We start from the raw sequence: 16,232 nt of genomic DNA on the forward strand, positions 1-16,232 counted from the left end.
ATAATAACACAAGTCCTGACTGTGTCACCATTAGTCTCATGTTCAGTCCTGTCTGGGCTGTAACAGTGAACACCCTTTTCAGTCAGCAGGGTCACCAGACTTTGTGTCACCAGGATTGTTGGAGGTGTCTGGTCAGCGAAGTCTCTCTGCGGCTGAGCTCCCTGGACTGCAGCTGTTAGACCGGAGCTCAGACAAGCTCTCTGCTGTGGGTCGCTGATGGCCCCAATATTCACCCCGGTAGCTGCAGCCATCAGATCCTGCAGACAGAAATATTAAAAGGACATTCACATTGCTTATACTTGTATGTGTTCACAATGAGATAATCCTTTAGTCCACTGCTGATTCCTTATTTCAATGCATCACAATTTCCTCACTTTTAATTTCAGAAGTTTGCTCTAACCTAACTGTAAATAATTCAAACAAAGATGTAAAAAACAAAATGCAATTTCCTAATTTCTTAAAAATATTTGTATATTAACTGTAACATACATGTTTTATAATGTCATTGAAAATATAGATCATTGTGCCCAAAGCTTTCCATTAATAGTGGCCTGACCAAAGGACACTGACCTGAGTGCATATCTCCACTAGCTGCCTGTAAGCAGTGGAGCTATGAGACACCACACTGCTGATGGCGGAGGTAAGGAAGCTGAGGCAGGTGGAGTTGTTGCGTTCTGTTACCAGCCCCTTCACACCTGACTTTCTGTTGTGTGCCCTGCCCCCTGCTGCGAGAGTCATCAAGCGCACCAAGATACGGATGTCTGCAAGCCCCAAGGACTCTAATCCATTAGACTGGCTGCACATTGATGCACTGGAGAGGAAGGCAAACCAGGACCATTGAAACAACAATGAATTTGATTTACAAAATAAATGCATCATCGTACATGTAGGTACATTTTGGCCAAAAGTATTGTACCTAGAGGCGTTCTGAGACAGTGCTCTCATCACCATGCTGTAGGCAAGCAGAATCTGAGCTGTTGAGGTGACTCTTCTTAAAGCTTTCAGTCTATCATGAGAGTCCCTCAGTGATATTGCCTGCTGTCCAAGGCTAAGTGAGGTCTTTTGCTCAACAAGCGCATTCCCTTTGGAGAGAACAAAAACATGTCAGCCAGCACCCTCTGTTAATAATAGGATTAACCCCTCCCCCTCCCCCAATTAAGAGCAATCATTCTGGATCAATGGGACAGCTGGAAGACTGTGTGCTTCAGATATTCAGCTATGATAGATGAGTAATGAGTTACTGTGCTGCAGTAAATTTGACTGTAGATGGACTGTTAGTGCTGCCAAGGAGCACAGAGGGAATGTGGGTGTGAGTGTTACAACACAAGGACCAAATCTTTCACGAGAGATAAAGTGAAAGTAACATGCATTGCAACAGCAGAACGAGAGGACCGTTAACCACTGAGTGAATGTGACTACTGTTCTGTCTGCAGTGTATAGAAGCAGCAATTTGATATTCAAAAGTCAAAAGTGGATCACAAGAATATTAAGATAGTCGTAGGTGAATATAACATCAAACACAGCCCCAGCTGCACCTTTACCTAGAACATGAACGCTCTTTAATACAGGTACAAGTTTGCATGCAGCTCCTCACTTCTTCTTTTCTTTGGTCCACATCTGTTTAACTTGTTAATATTAGACAATATGGACAGATGCCAAAGGTTAACGTTTTTTTGATCAGTTTTATCTTTTGATTTAACCACTAATACTTTTCTGAATAATATCTTATACGTATCTGAAACTCACTGATGCTGGACGACAACTAGCAGCTTTAATAAACATTCAGTACCTTTGGGAGCTGCTGCTGTTGTTGGATCAGCAGAGTTGTAAACACGGGCTCCGAGTGGATCTGGTTCAGTAAAGGCAATGGGATCTGGTACCAGCTTCTTCTCAGTGAGCCCAAGTGGTCTCAGCAATTGGCCAAAGTCCTCCAGTCCTGTCAGCTTGTCTGTGTCACACTCTTCTTGGTGGCTCATTTCCCAATCATCTGAGGAAACAGAAGCACAATCCATATCTTCAACAAAGTATTCAATGAAGAACAAATCACTTTTTCTGTTTCAGAATGAAAGTACACTTCTCTACCATCAGATGTGCTGTCCAACTGGCCTACCAAATCAGATGTCAGACCTTTAATCCTAAAAGCAAATATAATGACAAAGTTTGATTACAATGTTCAAAATCATACCTAGATTTTATGAAAGCATGAGAACAAAAAATATGTGTTTACCTTTCATTTTTAGAATTAGTGTCGGACAGGTTTGCTGACAGATACTTTTCTCTGCAAGAGCTACAGAGGAGGTAGAAGGGGAAGTTGGAGCCACACTCCCCTTTGAACCAGACGTCCACATAGGCCCCGGTGCTATCGTAGCCCTTTCGTGCAGCGCTCTGTCCGCAACCTGGGTGGCGCCGCTTTATGTGATTGTTAAACTGCAGGGTAAGGGTGTTACACAGCTCACACTTCACCATCTGACTGTGCTCTTCCCCAGCCTAAAACCAAAGTAATGAGATGGATGATTTTTTTTCTATACAGACAAGCTGAAAAGTAACATATCAGGGCTACAGGCAGCTATGTGAGTTTGACGAAATGAATACCAGAAAATCAGTACACAGATTCATCATTAAAACCTGAATTGAATCTTAAAAGAATCACGGATCATAGCATTGCTTTATTTTTATATTATAATTAGTAATTATGCTTTGCAGCTTTAGTGATAGTCATTTGTGTCACCTCCACTATCTGGAGTGTGTCTCTCTCCAAACTGAAGAATGAGGGGGTAAGCAGGTCCTCATAACTTTCCTCATGGTATGGGTCATCCATGTAGCCCAACTCAGACTCCTCCTCAGCAGAGAAAGGATGAAACTCCACCTGCTCTGGCCATTCGCCCACTGCTGTGTGCTGTTGGTACAGCTGTGGGAGAGGACTGGGTGATGGCAAGTCTGAAAAAAAATAAATAAATAAATAATTAAGTACTCAGCGAAATGTATGGTAAGTGGTTTGGTAAGTTTCTTTTTGAAAGATTTTGTGGAGGCCTGTTATTGTGAGTCTCATCTGCTTTCAAACCAACACATGATCTAACAAAGCTTCAATGTGCACATTTCACTACTCTGACCTGCCCTTCGGAAGGAGGTCCTCTGAGTTGGGCCTGAGCGGCGTCGACGTGCTGGAGGAGGTCTGTTCCTGGTCAAGTGGACATCTAGGAAGTTCTCCCTTTCTATCCAGTCCAGTCCTGGCAACAGGCTGTAACCAAAAAAACAAAACAAAAACAAACCAACAAAAGAAACATGCAGTCCATCATCAAACTCTTCATGCTAACAATAATAAAGTACCAACTGCTGCTGAAATCCCTGACCTTTCAGTGGCTTGACTGGTGGGGCGCTCAGGACATTGTACTGTCTCTGGCCCATCTGGAGACGGGGTCTCTGGGGCACCCTCTGGTCTAGATGACTCAGCCGTCTGCTGCTCCTCGTTCAGGGGGTGCTCTAGCATCCAGCTGGCCAACACTTCGATGGTCTGAGAGTCCAAGTCACCTGCTACATCTGGGAGGGACCACAGGGAAGTTCAACTGTCAGAGTTCAAAAAGAAAGGATGCATCATGGATTGCTGCATTGCTACTGAATGTTGGGCATCACCACCATATATTCACGCATCTGTGTACTATGTAAGGTCTGGTTGGCACATCTGCTTGGACAGCACAAGTGTATGATCAGGGTGGTGTGAAAGCTGAGTTAAGTAGCAATTAGGTGAGGGCGTGTAAGTGATTAAAAAGGCTCACAATGTGCACTGGTGCTATGTGTAAATGTGAAAATACTCTGAGGGACTTTACATGCTCACATATTATTTGTACCATTTAAAAAAAAAAAATGTTTTACTGTGAGGTGACATTGTTTCCTTCAAAGCTTCTGTGTCAAAGTGTCAATGTCAAAATGACAATGTAACACTTAAGAATCTGGGCAAAAACATTTAAAGACTACAATATTTAATTTCTTTTCTGATGAGAGGTGGAAAATCTGATTACATTGATCCTGTATTTGCAGCCTCTGAGGTACTGATTGAGCTCAAAAAGAAAGACGTGCCGCCGTCTCCAATAATGCTCATCTTAAACTATTAAATTAACTCATAACAAAGAAATAGCTTTTTTACCACACAAACACACACTTTTCTTTTTTACAAATATTAAAGGAAAGCTGGAGCACAGAGTGAAGGACAGATGTTTAAAATAGAAAGCACATGAATCAAAAAGGTTGTGGTATCAAACCCACTCCACAAAGCAGTACCTGCTGCCTCCATGGCCCAGTAGATATGTCTCATAGAGAATCCCATTTCTAGCAACCGACTGGTGACAAACATTTGTGTCCGCTCTGGTGGTTGAGGAGAAAAAGAAAAGTACACAAAAAACAGAAAACAAAAACAAGCCCATGGCGACACCTGAATTTTTCATGCATGTAGACTGCTGTGGATTTTAGCAAATAAATAAATAATTTTCCTATTTTGTTCTATTTCTTCAGTTTATAACGTTTTATTATTCCACAGACAAAATCCTCTCCTTCCTGTGTACAGTAAACCTTTTTAATTTTTTTTTTTTTTTCCTAGGTGAATTATTATTCCAGTGTGTATCTTCAGATATGAAAGTCAGAGCACTGGCTTTAGGAGTCCTGCACTTCCCAGCAATGTTCAAAAATAACACCAACATAACTGACAATGGAACAAATGGTGCCATTCAAGCATGTCAGTGTGCAAACTGTATCATGCAGCTGGTTTACCCGTAGTTTTAATGTCATATCTGTTTAATAGCAGAGCAAAACGCATGCTTTTTGAGCAGATATGTGAAAAATAACTTAACACACAAAACCATGCAAGAGAATAAGTTTCCAATGAGTTACCACCACTGTTATGATAACATAAGAGCCTGACAGATTTTAATTATTTTTTAATTGCATGGATAGCACGTTTAATGTATGAAGCCAGCATGGGGAAAAAGTTTGTTTAAAACTAAACTGACCTGCAATTAGCACAACTACTCTTTTTTAAATATTACGCAGTTTATCAACAATTTCAAACTCAGAGGTACAATTTGAGGGTTTTTTTTTTTATCATCTATGCATTGCTACGTATTGATAGCTTTTTCCCCATTGAAGTCTCTGCATTTGTTCTTACCCAGGCTGCTTCTTGCCTGTGTGCTGCAGGGACTTGGTTCCATGAAGCTAGTCTGCTGCTCTGTGAAGGCATCACAGGAAGCAGAGCTGGCCAGGCTGAAGCAAGGATGCAGAACAGAGGGAGCACTAACCAGGCCAGTAAGCGTAGGGAACCGAGTTAGCACCATGTGCCTAGAAGGAGTGAAGATATAATATATACAGTAATAACTCAGTGCAAGTGGTGCTTGCAGTCCCAAACAAACTTCTGAAATATTAAATATCTGAAAGCATAGGCTGAGCTTTATTCAACCTGATTTTAGATGCCTAAAAATTACAGCAAGTCAAACATGTATCCGCTTTTATCAACATTCTGCTCAACCCTTGTAACTTAGGGAAGGTGGCACAATATGTGCTTCGTACTGTGGCAGACTTTTGGTGAAGAACTTGATACTATTCTTATCAAACTTCTCCTCCCTAGTGTCCTCGGATTTCATTTTACGTTTTGTTACATAAGCCTGAAGCTGTTTGTTTGTTCGCCTCTTGAAAGCAGGAATAAAACCGACACTGTGATCAGCTGGTTGGGTTAAGAGAAAAACAAGCAGGCAGAGCTGCAGCCTAGACTAAAGATGGTGCAAGCAGAATCCTCACACTCTTTTTTCCATGTATGTCCTAACTCACCCATTCCCTGGACCTCAGAAAAGCTGCTTCTGCCAAAAGATACAGGTCTGTTGCAATCAGTAACATGAGAATTAGCCATAACTGCAATGAATGTGAGTCAGTACAGTGTCCTGTACTGAGATTTTAGTCTTACTTACTGAACATGTTCGTTAACCCACTCTATACTCACTGGAGGAGGCTGATTGGGAGGAAAGGGTTGAAATTCTCAAGGCCATCTGCCTGTAGGTTTGTTGGCAGAGATGACGCCAGGTCAGTATTAGAGGACGAAGCAGAGGCTCTGTTTGACTGTCCAAAGATGGCAGTGCCCTCTGAACCCGCACTGTACAAGGACACAGAGCTGGAAGACTTGGATATGGGCTGAGAGGAGTGGTGGTCTGATTCTGCAGAGAAAATGTACTGATTAAGTTGCTATTTATTTACTACTCAATATTTTTTATTTTGATCCTGTGCTTTTAAGTCTGTCCCGAGTCGTTCAGTACAAGTCTGACTCAAGTCACAATTCTTTGTAAACAAATTGAAAAGTCAAAGATTAGTCTTTTGGATGTGAATTAACAATAATACCAACTTGTTTCATTCTAGAACTATAGGTATTGTGTTTATTCTTAATTTTCTTTGTGACTTAAATCTGAGTCCAAGTTTGAAGGGTTAGGGTTAGGGTTAGGGTCCAGCTCTACAACACATTAATTTCACAAAAATAATTCCTTAAATACCTTTGCGTTCTTTGTCCTCCTGCAGTCTGTTCAGGGCTCCTTTGTAGATCATGACCTGAGCTCTTTCCAAGTCAGTAAGAGACACACTCTGTTTGATGGGACAGGGCCTGACCGCCCACTTCACCATGCTCTGCACCACATACTGTAGCACTGATCTCAACTCAGCACTTTCATCCCATTGTTTGCTGCTGGTCTTAGCCTGGTCAGGATTTACACTGGAGAGGGGATTTACTGACGAGTTGGGAGTTTCATGTTTAGACACTAGAAGCAAATCTGATAGCTTCTCACAGCTAAAAATTACAGTAAGGGATTTCAAAGCCCCAATGAGAAGATATGAGACTCTAACTGCTTTCAGTTCAAGTGCAAAGGCATCTGCTTTGGAGGTTTGGGATGTATGGTGAGGTAGGGGCACACTGGTCAGCTCCTGATGGTCCACAATCATTATGGCATCTTTGTTTGAGGACGGTGATATGAAGGGGTCTGTCTCAACCTTCTGATCCTTAAACTTTTTCCTCTCCTCCTCTGTCAGCCATCTGTGCTGATCTGATGTGTCTTCCTCTAAACAGCTCTGTGTTTCGTCCTCTTTCGTGCTTTCCTCCGAGTATTTCCTTCTGGGGTTTGGATAAGGCCCCAGCCACCCTTGCTCTTCCAGCAGCCCCATCAAATAAATTAGATCTAACAACACCGTCGGTTTGAGGCCTCCAAGTCGGGTGACATCGCAGCAGGATATGTCACAGGGCTCCAACGAGATGATCGGCGTGTCGCTGGGTGACCAAGAATTCATGGAGCTTAGTTATTGGGAAGGATTGGAAGAACCCACAGATAGAGCATGGATTGACACCAGGACGGATTCAACAGGGTTTAATGGATTTAAGAATGAAGAAGGGGAAGCAAGAAGAAAGCAAAATCAGAGGGGTAAATGGTGAAAATAAAGGAAAATTAATGTTACTTATAGAGGAGGAAAAATAAACACTAACAGAAAAGAATTACACAGAGTAGTAAAGATGCTGAAAGGACCAAGACAGGAAAAATATAATAATTGTTTAATGGAAATTAATGAGAGTCATTATTTAAGAAACACATAAAGAGACATTTCCTCATAAATTAGGAGGAATATGAATATATATTTGTAATACCTGACAGAAATATCTGGCTCCTCCCACTGAAGCTTGGCCAGGGAGCTTCCTTCTTTCAAGACGCCAAGCAGAATAGCCCTGCGTCCACTGGGCTTGTGCAGGCACAGGCCTCCAGCCCGCAGGCCGCTGTCCACTCCTCCAATCAGGGCCAGTACTGGCCACACTTGGTTGCACAGAGCAGCCAGCTTGGCCTCGGACAGGGATCGACGATGTGTTGCCAATCCCCCCGTGTCGTCACCAACCAGGTCTTTCCCTTGATCATCTTTTTCAGAGTGTGAGGTGCTGAGGCCTGTAGGAGAAACAGTACAAAACAGTGACAATCCCACAAAGAGCAATACCCATTTAGAAACCATCTTTTATAAAGGACAATACATTTCATGTTGATACACGGTTGTTTCAATAGTTATCTTTAATATTCAACCTAATTACTAGACACAGTTTAACAATGGGTGGCAGATGCTCAAGCCACAGATGTACTAAATCAAATAGTCTCCAGCTGGTTTCCTCCATCTGTTCATCACACCAGCCGTTCACTCCTGGGTCTATGACAGGTGGACCGTGAATGACAGGAAACTGTACCTACTGATACAATAATTTTCATTTCAAAAGACTGAACGATAATTGGTCAACAAATCTGGTAGTCAATCAGCATGGGCGAAGGCAGGTTGTCTGAGTACTGAAGTGTACTGAAAGTGATGAGCACCAATTTAATTTCATATTAGTTTAACAGGTCTGGGCATGAGGCAATAGTACTGAGTACTAAGAGGGTAAAACATTACACTAAATTGTGCCTGAACTTGCACCTGACCTTGACTGAAGCTTCCTGAGTCATTTTCTTTCAGCAAGGGCCCAATGAGCTCCAGGTGGGAATGGATGTGCTGGTTGATGTGCGAGGCCCACTGGTCACACTGATGCAGCCTACGGAGGAGCTGTAATGTTGACTCCAGCAGTACTGTCATGCGAGGGCTGCAGAGAGGCTCCCCAGGAAGCAGATTGCTGGGCATCCCCCTCATCTGGAGGTCACGCAGTGCCACCTGAGAAAAACAGATGCAAGTTTTTTTGTTTTTTTTTTGGGGGGTGGGGGGAGGGTGTGTGTGTTTCTTCTCTCTGTTCCCTGGTTTTTGTTTTCGCTCAACTGCAGTGTGCTATACGGTGCTATACAGATAAAGTTTGATTTGGTTTGATTTAGTTTCAAAATCCTGCAGCTTGCAATTAAATGACTGTGCAAAAAATGTCCAGGAATAGGCACTTCACAAATTACTAAATACATCACAAAAAACATCCTAAATAAAAGTCCTCAGTGGCCTTTAATGGATAGTCTCTAAGAGCTAGTGGTAGATGCAGCTATCAATTACACAATTGCCTGGAGGTGACAACCTAAAGTGCCAGTTTTACTATGAAGGAGGTGACTACAGTCTCGTACCTTCTCTCCAGGATTGCTGCTATAGAACAACACACAAGGATAAAGTTCAGAGGCAACCACACTTTCAAATGCCAACTTTGGCTCCTAGTAGAAAAAACACAAACAAAGGTTTCAGAAAAACACAAACAATTTGAGCCAAACTCCCGAATGTCACATGTAGATATCTAGTCTGACCTTGTCATTCTTTGCAAATGATATGGTGTGAGCCTCCATGTCCAGGATACAGGTGATGGTGTCACCCTGGGTAAAAGAAGGAAGTGTGCGGACTAGTTCTCCACCATGGTACAGGTTGCCACTGTAAGCACGATACAGCCACATGTCAGTGGTGGTGTGATGGTTGTGATCCCTGACTGGCCAGCGTGACACACCAATACATGTGCCCTCATTTCCTCGGTTTTCTTTGGTAATGTAGAACTGAGGAGATAAATTAAGAACGTGTCATGTTATTGAAGATGTTTTCTCCTTAGCACATTCAGGTTAAAAATTGAAAACAGAAATCAGACCAGTCATTACCTTCCATATAAAACAGCCAGAGGTAATGGAAGTGGTTGCCAGGCCATAACCTTTCCCTCCTGAACCATGGGAGAGGATGTTCCCACTCTCCAAAGAACAGCAGATTATCTTGTGTGGGTCAAACGAAAAATCCCCAATGGGAATGCATTCATCATAGTTGCCAGGATTCTGCAAAACATGTGTTGGTTCATACATAAGCTCTGTATGTATGTCCATTAACTAAACAAAATAAAGTTGTAAGGAAAAAACAGAAGTAAACAAATCTATTTAAGCAACAGGCAAAATGGACTAACCCTACTCCAAGTAAATTATCTGTTATTAGCAAATCACAATGTCAAGGGATAACCATCTGTTCCATATCAACATAGTTAATGTAATATTCTTTGTAATTTGAGAGTTATTACATTAGTTTTTTTTTTTTCTTCTCTCCCCACTTCACATCCTACCCCGCTACTATTGCAAACAGGGCCATCTGTCCTATCAAGGAGCCGTGCTGTTTTCAGCATCTTTACTACCAGCAGTGCATTTCCCTTCTTGCTGTACAAAAGTATTCTCTGATTACCATATCACTTCATTTGCTACTTTCAACCAATAATAAATAGGAAGTTCTTTCTTTTATGATGCTATTATTAAAGTAATAGGCCGGTTATTTATAAACATTTCAATATAATAGTGAATCCGTCAAAATGTGATCACAAAGGGTATTGGTCACATGGTTTAGGCTCGCATATAATGTATGCTATACATGTTACATAGAATGCTATACATAGAATAGATGGATAGAAAGATACTGGATATATAGGAATATAATACAGCAAAAAGCAGCAGCAGCAGTAGTAGTAGTAGCAGTAGTAATTGTTGGAAGTACTTAAGGCTTTAAAATCCATAGTATAGTGGTAGTATAGTAGTTCTACTACTGTATTACCTCTGTATCCTTCTCAGGCAGCTCCTCGTGGTTTCTCTCAGCTAATGGTTCCTCCCACATATAAACAGATAGGAGGTGGAAGAGTTGTTTAACAAGCTACAGGAAAGCAAAGGACAGGGAAACATCATCCCAATGCACAATTTCCAAAAAAAAAAAAAAAAAAAAAAGACAAGATCTACTTCTGTTACTATAACTCAATAATCTTAACTCACTAAATCACATTTACCTGTTGAATTTGAGCTGGCTCAGAACAAGCAGGTAACAGTCTCTCCAAAACGTGAAAAGCAAGGAGTTTTGTGCGAAGGTTCTGAAAGCAAGGAGGCCCTGAAAAAAGTATGGTGGCAGTGAACAGATTGAGCAAATGGAACTAATGTTAACTGTTCTGCACTATTAACAATATTATTTTAAACCGTCTTACCCAAAGGGCGCTTGTGCGAAATAATGCTCATGAGAGGATCAATCCATTTGACAAAAGTAGAAAGTCTTTTCATTACTCGTAATGACAGCACACGCCTCAAAAACACCAAAAAATCTGCAAGCTGAGACTCAACCACTTTGCTGCTTTCCACTCCTGAAAAAACCAAAGAGCAAGAAGGCTGCTAAAAGCAAAGTGCTATTTCATTCTTGGCTTCACATCAGTAAAACAATAAGCTGAATAGTCAGTAAATCTATTTTAGGGACATTCAGTGTCACAAAATTTGCCACACCAACTAGATTTGCGCTCCTGCTGTTGGAGTCCAGATCTGTTTTCTCAGCCGTTCCTCTCTCTGCTGTCTGCTGTTGGTGGAAAGCATGCAGGACATTTTGGAGTTGCTGAGACATCACGTCCATTAAAGCAAAGGACACATCAAGAGGCAGAGAATCCTCACAGGAGCTGAATACAGAAGGCAACAGTCAATACTAAAGTGGGCCTTAAATTCTCTTACTGACTTAAACTGAACTACTTGGAGTCTTCACGTTCTCACCTTGCAGCGACAGTCAATATCTGAAGCAGACGAGTACTAGCTAGTCTGACAGATCCACTCAGCAGATGGGATCCAGATGTAGTGGCTGCAAACCAGCTCTGGTTCATCAGAGCATAGCTGTTGTTTGTCAGCATAGAAAGGATTTCCAGGATGCCACATTTGATAACTAGTACCAGGTCCAATGGTTGGTAGCAGAAGTTCAATGCAAACATTGTGGCAAGGAGAAGGTATTGGCAGCAGCCTGAATGTAAAGAAGACAATATCTCAACTGAAAGCTGCAGCAGCAAAGAGAAAGTTGCTCAATGATTTTTAAATGAAACACATCTGCACAGAAAAATAACAAACCCGAATTTTCCCGTTCCAGAAGGACCCTCTGTCGGAGAAGACGCACAACCTGCTGATAGAAAGTGTGGGCTGCAGATTGTAGCTCTCGCTGAGTATCCACAGAAGCTGATTGTGTACCAGACTGAAATGAGATGAGAGGGAATTAAACAACAAGGCCATACAAGAAAAGCGTAAAAGAGATTTTTCCATCTGACTAGGATAAAAAAATAAAAAAAAACACTGTCATACTGTGATTTCTAACTGTACCATGTAATGCTGCATTTCATAATTAGCACCGGAGTGAGTGCCAATGATTTGTGTTCCCAGAGCAAAGCATCCGGAGAGAAACTGCAGCTGCACAGACTGCAATAATGCAGGAAACTGAGGGGTGACCATGAACCCGCTGCTCTTTTCCTCCATCTTGGACAGGAAAGATGACATCTGACACAAAGCCTCCAGGCGCATCTGATCAAAATATCATTAACAGTATGTAAAAACATAGAAATAAATAAGTAAAGCACATGGCAGGAGTTGCTACAGGGGCAGATACAGTGGATGCATATATTAAAAAAATAACTGATTACCTCAGCCCTTTGTTGCTGCTGCAGTATAGCCAAAGTAATCGCCTTCGGATCTGCCTGATTGCACGTCTGTCCACCCAGCAGTGACGATGAGGTGGATGATAACTGGCTCAGGCTTCCACATACAAAGTGAAAAGCCTGGTTAAGGATTGGCAAAGGGTTGTTGCCGTATGGGTACATGGTGGCTGTCGGGCTGATACACTGGCGTAGGCGATCCCAAGCATCTTTCATGATGCCCAGTGAACACAGAGGTAGACCTGTAAGAGACAGAGCAGAGGAATAAAGGAAATATTGTCTCAGTCTTCTGTGATTTGAAATTTCACCACTTCTTCTAGCATTAATCATTCCGTGTTATATTTTTCTGAATAAACACTTGACGTAAATTCTTTTGCTGACAAAAAACATGGACAAAGTCAAATTACAGGAGCAAATTTCTCGCTTAAAATTTTTCATTCTGGAATGGAGTCCATTGCTTCTTTTTTTGCGTTTTCAAACATACACACATGCACACATAATGAGTTTCAAAGTCGTACTTTGACAGTAAGTACGTACATTCATTTGGTTTCTTCTTTCGGCAGCAGGTTAGCTTAGCTCACCATAAAGACTGTAGAAACTGTAGATAAAAAGCTAGAATGTCTGTGTCCTAAAGAACATCATTTTTTTTTACCCTTGTGGTGTTGACTTTTCTCCTTCTCTGGTTTTAGGGCATATTTTGTCTTCTTTAATTAAGCCATACAGATACTGAACAATTAAAAGGACAATTTGTGGTTTGATAAGGGGTCCAGGCAGTGCCAGGATGTAGGTGTTTCTCCATCTATTCACAGTCTATATGCTTATTTGCTTATTTAAGCTACAGTAACTGGCTGCAGTTTTTTGGCTCATATAAGCAATTTGTTCAATAATATAAGGCTGTACTTGAAGACATTTCAGACACACAGTGCAAATATTCAGAAATAAGCCTGTTACACTCACCCATTTTATTCTTGGAAGACCCCAAAGAGTTTTTTGGTTGGTCAGACTGAATGAGACAAAGACAGTATATTAACACTAATGTTGGGCTGCACAATACTGTACTGTAGTACAGTACTGTACTAACCTGCTTTTGGTTATCAACAGCTGTCGTAAAGGATTCTGTTGATGATTTCCTGAAAGTGGGCAGATACTAAGTTCAGGAAGAGCTCATAGCAACCGCAGCTGCTCTAAAAGAAACGCTGCCTGACAAAAACTCTACCTTGTTCCACTTGTTCCACTGATCACAGCTTGACTAGTCTCCTTTTCACTGGATTCCACCCAAGCAGGCTTGACCCCCAGCAGGAGGAAGAGACAGCGGGACACCACCAGATGGCAGGCAGCAGGGAAAGACAAGCTTTCCCCAGACTCCCTCTGCTTCTCCCACTGTTGCTTGAGATCTGGCTCCCTGTCCGGGCTGATGGGGCTTTCCATGCTGCTGGGGAGCGTGGAAGTCCCAAAGGACTCATACACCGTCACATTCTGCTGCACTTGCATGGCCTCCCGGGTAGCCATGAAGGATTCTAGGACCTCTGCAGAGACAGACAAAAACACTTGAAAACTGGATGTGCTGATAGCAATAGTGACTTCTGTGCATGTAACCCATAGGTCTGTTTGTATTTGCCTGAAAAATTTAAGACACAAATCAGAGCACAATTTTGGAGAGATATGCTATTCTAACCTGACATGTACATACGGCTAGTGCCGAATGCATCCTCCTCTGCAACCTCCTCTTGGTTGTGGTTGGCTGTGGGAGTCGGGTTCACTTGCACCTCCTGGCTACACTGACCTCCTGTCTGCTGCTCATGAGCCTTTTCAACTTGCTCAACTGAGGTCCTGGGTTCTTGCCTGTCAGTATCAGGACTTTGGGGAGATTGAGCAGTCTGTAAATCAAGAGAGCAAAACCATACGCTAGGAATATGTTAAAGTTTTTTTCTGTTTTAATTACATGATGTGAGTTTAAATAATTTTTAATGTGGTGGAGAAATAAGTGTGAACATAAAATGTGGCCACGGAATAGGAAAAAGCAAAAGGCAAAAAGTTATATTTATGAAGCCAAGATATATTTTTCTTCATATTTTCAGAACAAATATTAAGCTATGTATTATTATACATACATATATATATATATATAACAATAATACTAAATAATACATTAATAGGGTTAGGGTTAACCCTAACCCTAACCCTTAGTGTCAAAAATACAAGCACTACAGATAGCAAAGGAGTTATAGGATTGGTACCTGTTTGGTAGCAGTCTGCATCTGTGAAGTCTTTGTAGAGTTTTTATGTGACAGTAGGTTGTTTCTTATTTTATAAACAGTTTCATAGACTTCTGACAGCTTCTCACAGGGCTCATACCTGTGGAGAAACAAAGTGGATCATAAATATTGTTCCTCACTGATATATACTCTAGATGTCATATAGTAAAATTGTATTCATGTCATGCAGAGAAAATGAAATAAAATAAACATCAACATGTACTGTTGATTTCTTTGTGTGTGAAAGCAAATGAGTAGGTGTTTCATTTAACATTAAATTGTGTGTTACTAGCCTGTCCTGCCAATAAGCCTCATTCTGTAGACCTGTGTGTTTCAGAAGAGCAGCCAGACTGCAACGACAGACCGTCTGCAGCAAACTGTCACCTGAAGAGTTTCCGCTCTCCCATTCTGTTCACACAGCAAATAATAAAGCTTCATTACAACAAAGTCACAGACCCGTAAAATACAAAACCTAAAGATCTGAACTGTATACAACCTATATTGACCAAATGATCACAGCCAGGGTGATCTTTCCAGCAAAATTTTCTAAATCAATAGTTAGTCCATTATCATCTGGATATTTAATGCATTATAAACTTACTAACAATACTAATAAACTTTAATTATAGAGCACTTGTCAAACAGCATTGCATGTTGCTTTACAATAACATATGAAGTAGTACAATAAAGGGTGGATTAAAGGGCAATGAATTTAATTTACATTATACATTTTCATGTAAGTTTAAATACCTTTGCTCTGTGCATATTCCTCCATCTTCCGCCACATTCCACCTGCAGGACCTCTGGAGTATCCCAATGCCAGTTCCAGTAAAGTTCTGGTTTCCTCATTAAGATTAAGCTCTGCAAGTCTAGCATCACTACTACCCAGGAGCACCACTTCAGTCAGCCATGCCATGCTGGAGTCTACAGCACAATGATGTGGGACACAGGATAAGAGAAGAAGCAAAAATTGCACATGAAATTTAGAAAATGACAAAAAATAACAATGGCTTCAACAGAATAATGGAACTGCTAATCTATACTGTCTCCTACTACAAAAATAATCTTACACATCCCTTCACTCATTCATTGTCTTCACATTGTGTCCAAATTGGTGGACACATTAGTGAAAGATTAATCTTGGGAGGAAAAGTGCTTCCAGTTGACTTGCTAAAACATAAGGCCATGTGGATATAAGGAGAACAAGTAGTTTGTTTTCCTACCCAGCTCTTCAAAGTCCATCTCAAGGCCATTCCTGAGAAGGACATTTGATAGCCAGAACTCTGCTGCTTTCTCTTGGAGGGAGGGTGGGGGGCCTTGCAGCATACCACCAAGGCAGCGACCGACTGCCAACGCTACAGATCGTTCCAGGTCCAACAGCCAAGCCCACTTGCACTCCTCCTCCTGTTGCTGCTGCCCAAGGCAGGTGTTTTCTTCACTTTTATCTGCAGAGAAGACATCTTGTCATGATTGAACCGGTATTATAAATTAAATGTCATGTTCTGTTTTTTGTTTGTTTACCATAAACATGACAACATAACACTGATTCATAACTCTGGGTGAAGCAGGTCTAC

At 41.5% G+C, this 16,232-nt stretch overlaps 1 protein-coding gene across 2 annotated transcripts in view; it reads right to left on the reverse strand.

Moving 5' to 3' along the window:
• Positions 1-16,232, reverse strand: part of LOC115051889 (probable E3 ubiquitin-protein ligase HERC1) — a 36,497-nt gene that overhangs the window by 10,108 nt on the left and 10,157 nt on the right. The window contains exons 19-52 of one of the 2 annotated variants that reach the window (XM_029515653.1): positions 15,882-16,103; positions 15,409-15,582; positions 14,952-15,066; positions 14,641-14,758; positions 14,079-14,280; positions 13,620-13,929; positions 13,485-13,533; positions 13,361-13,406; positions 12,392-12,645; positions 12,075-12,272; positions 11,829-11,949; positions 11,484-11,724; positions 11,226-11,392; positions 10,937-11,089; positions 10,745-10,842; positions 10,519-10,614; positions 9,594-9,701; positions 9,255-9,494; positions 9,081-9,164; positions 8,466-8,691; positions 7,658-7,946; positions 6,522-7,309; positions 5,981-6,191; positions 5,156-5,325; positions 4,276-4,359; positions 3,351-3,537; positions 3,111-3,238; positions 2,729-2,937; positions 2,228-2,487; positions 2,083-2,135; positions 1,790-1,987; positions 917-1,082; positions 571-811; positions 29-257 (exon numbers count right to left, since the gene is read on the reverse strand). In XM_029515653.1, coding sequence (XP_029371513.1) covers positions 29-257; positions 571-811; positions 917-1,082; positions 1,790-1,987; positions 2,083-2,135; positions 2,228-2,487; positions 2,729-2,937; positions 3,111-3,238; positions 3,351-3,537; positions 4,276-4,359; positions 5,156-5,325; positions 5,981-6,191; positions 6,522-7,309; positions 7,658-7,946; positions 8,466-8,691; positions 9,081-9,164; positions 9,255-9,494; positions 9,594-9,701; positions 10,519-10,614; positions 10,745-10,842; positions 10,937-11,089; positions 11,226-11,392; positions 11,484-11,724; positions 11,829-11,949; positions 12,075-12,272; positions 12,392-12,645; positions 13,361-13,406; positions 13,485-13,533; positions 13,620-13,929; positions 14,079-14,280; positions 14,641-14,758; positions 14,952-15,066; positions 15,409-15,582; positions 15,882-16,103 — 6,435 coding nt within the window. Of the gene's footprint in view, positions 1-28; positions 258-570; positions 812-916; positions 1,083-1,789; positions 1,988-2,082; positions 2,136-2,227; positions 2,488-2,728; positions 2,938-3,110; positions 3,239-3,350; positions 3,538-4,275; positions 4,360-5,155; positions 5,326-5,980; positions 6,192-6,521; positions 7,310-7,657; positions 7,947-8,465; positions 8,692-9,080; positions 9,165-9,254; positions 9,495-9,593; positions 9,762-10,518; positions 10,615-10,744; positions 10,843-10,936; positions 11,090-11,225; positions 11,393-11,483; positions 11,725-11,828; positions 11,950-12,074; positions 12,273-12,391; positions 12,646-13,360; positions 13,407-13,484; positions 13,534-13,619; positions 13,930-14,078; positions 14,281-14,640; positions 14,759-14,951; positions 15,067-15,408; positions 15,583-15,881; positions 16,104-16,232 lie in introns of both variants that reach the window. The other variant, XM_029515651.1, reaches the window with a different exon arrangement.

This window comes from Echeneis naucrates, chromosome 12, assembly GCF_900963305.1.
Source record: "Echeneis naucrates chromosome 12, fEcheNa1.1, whole genome shotgun sequence".
Taxonomy (NCBI): domain Eukaryota; kingdom Metazoa; phylum Chordata; class Actinopteri; order Carangiformes; family Echeneidae; genus Echeneis; species Echeneis naucrates.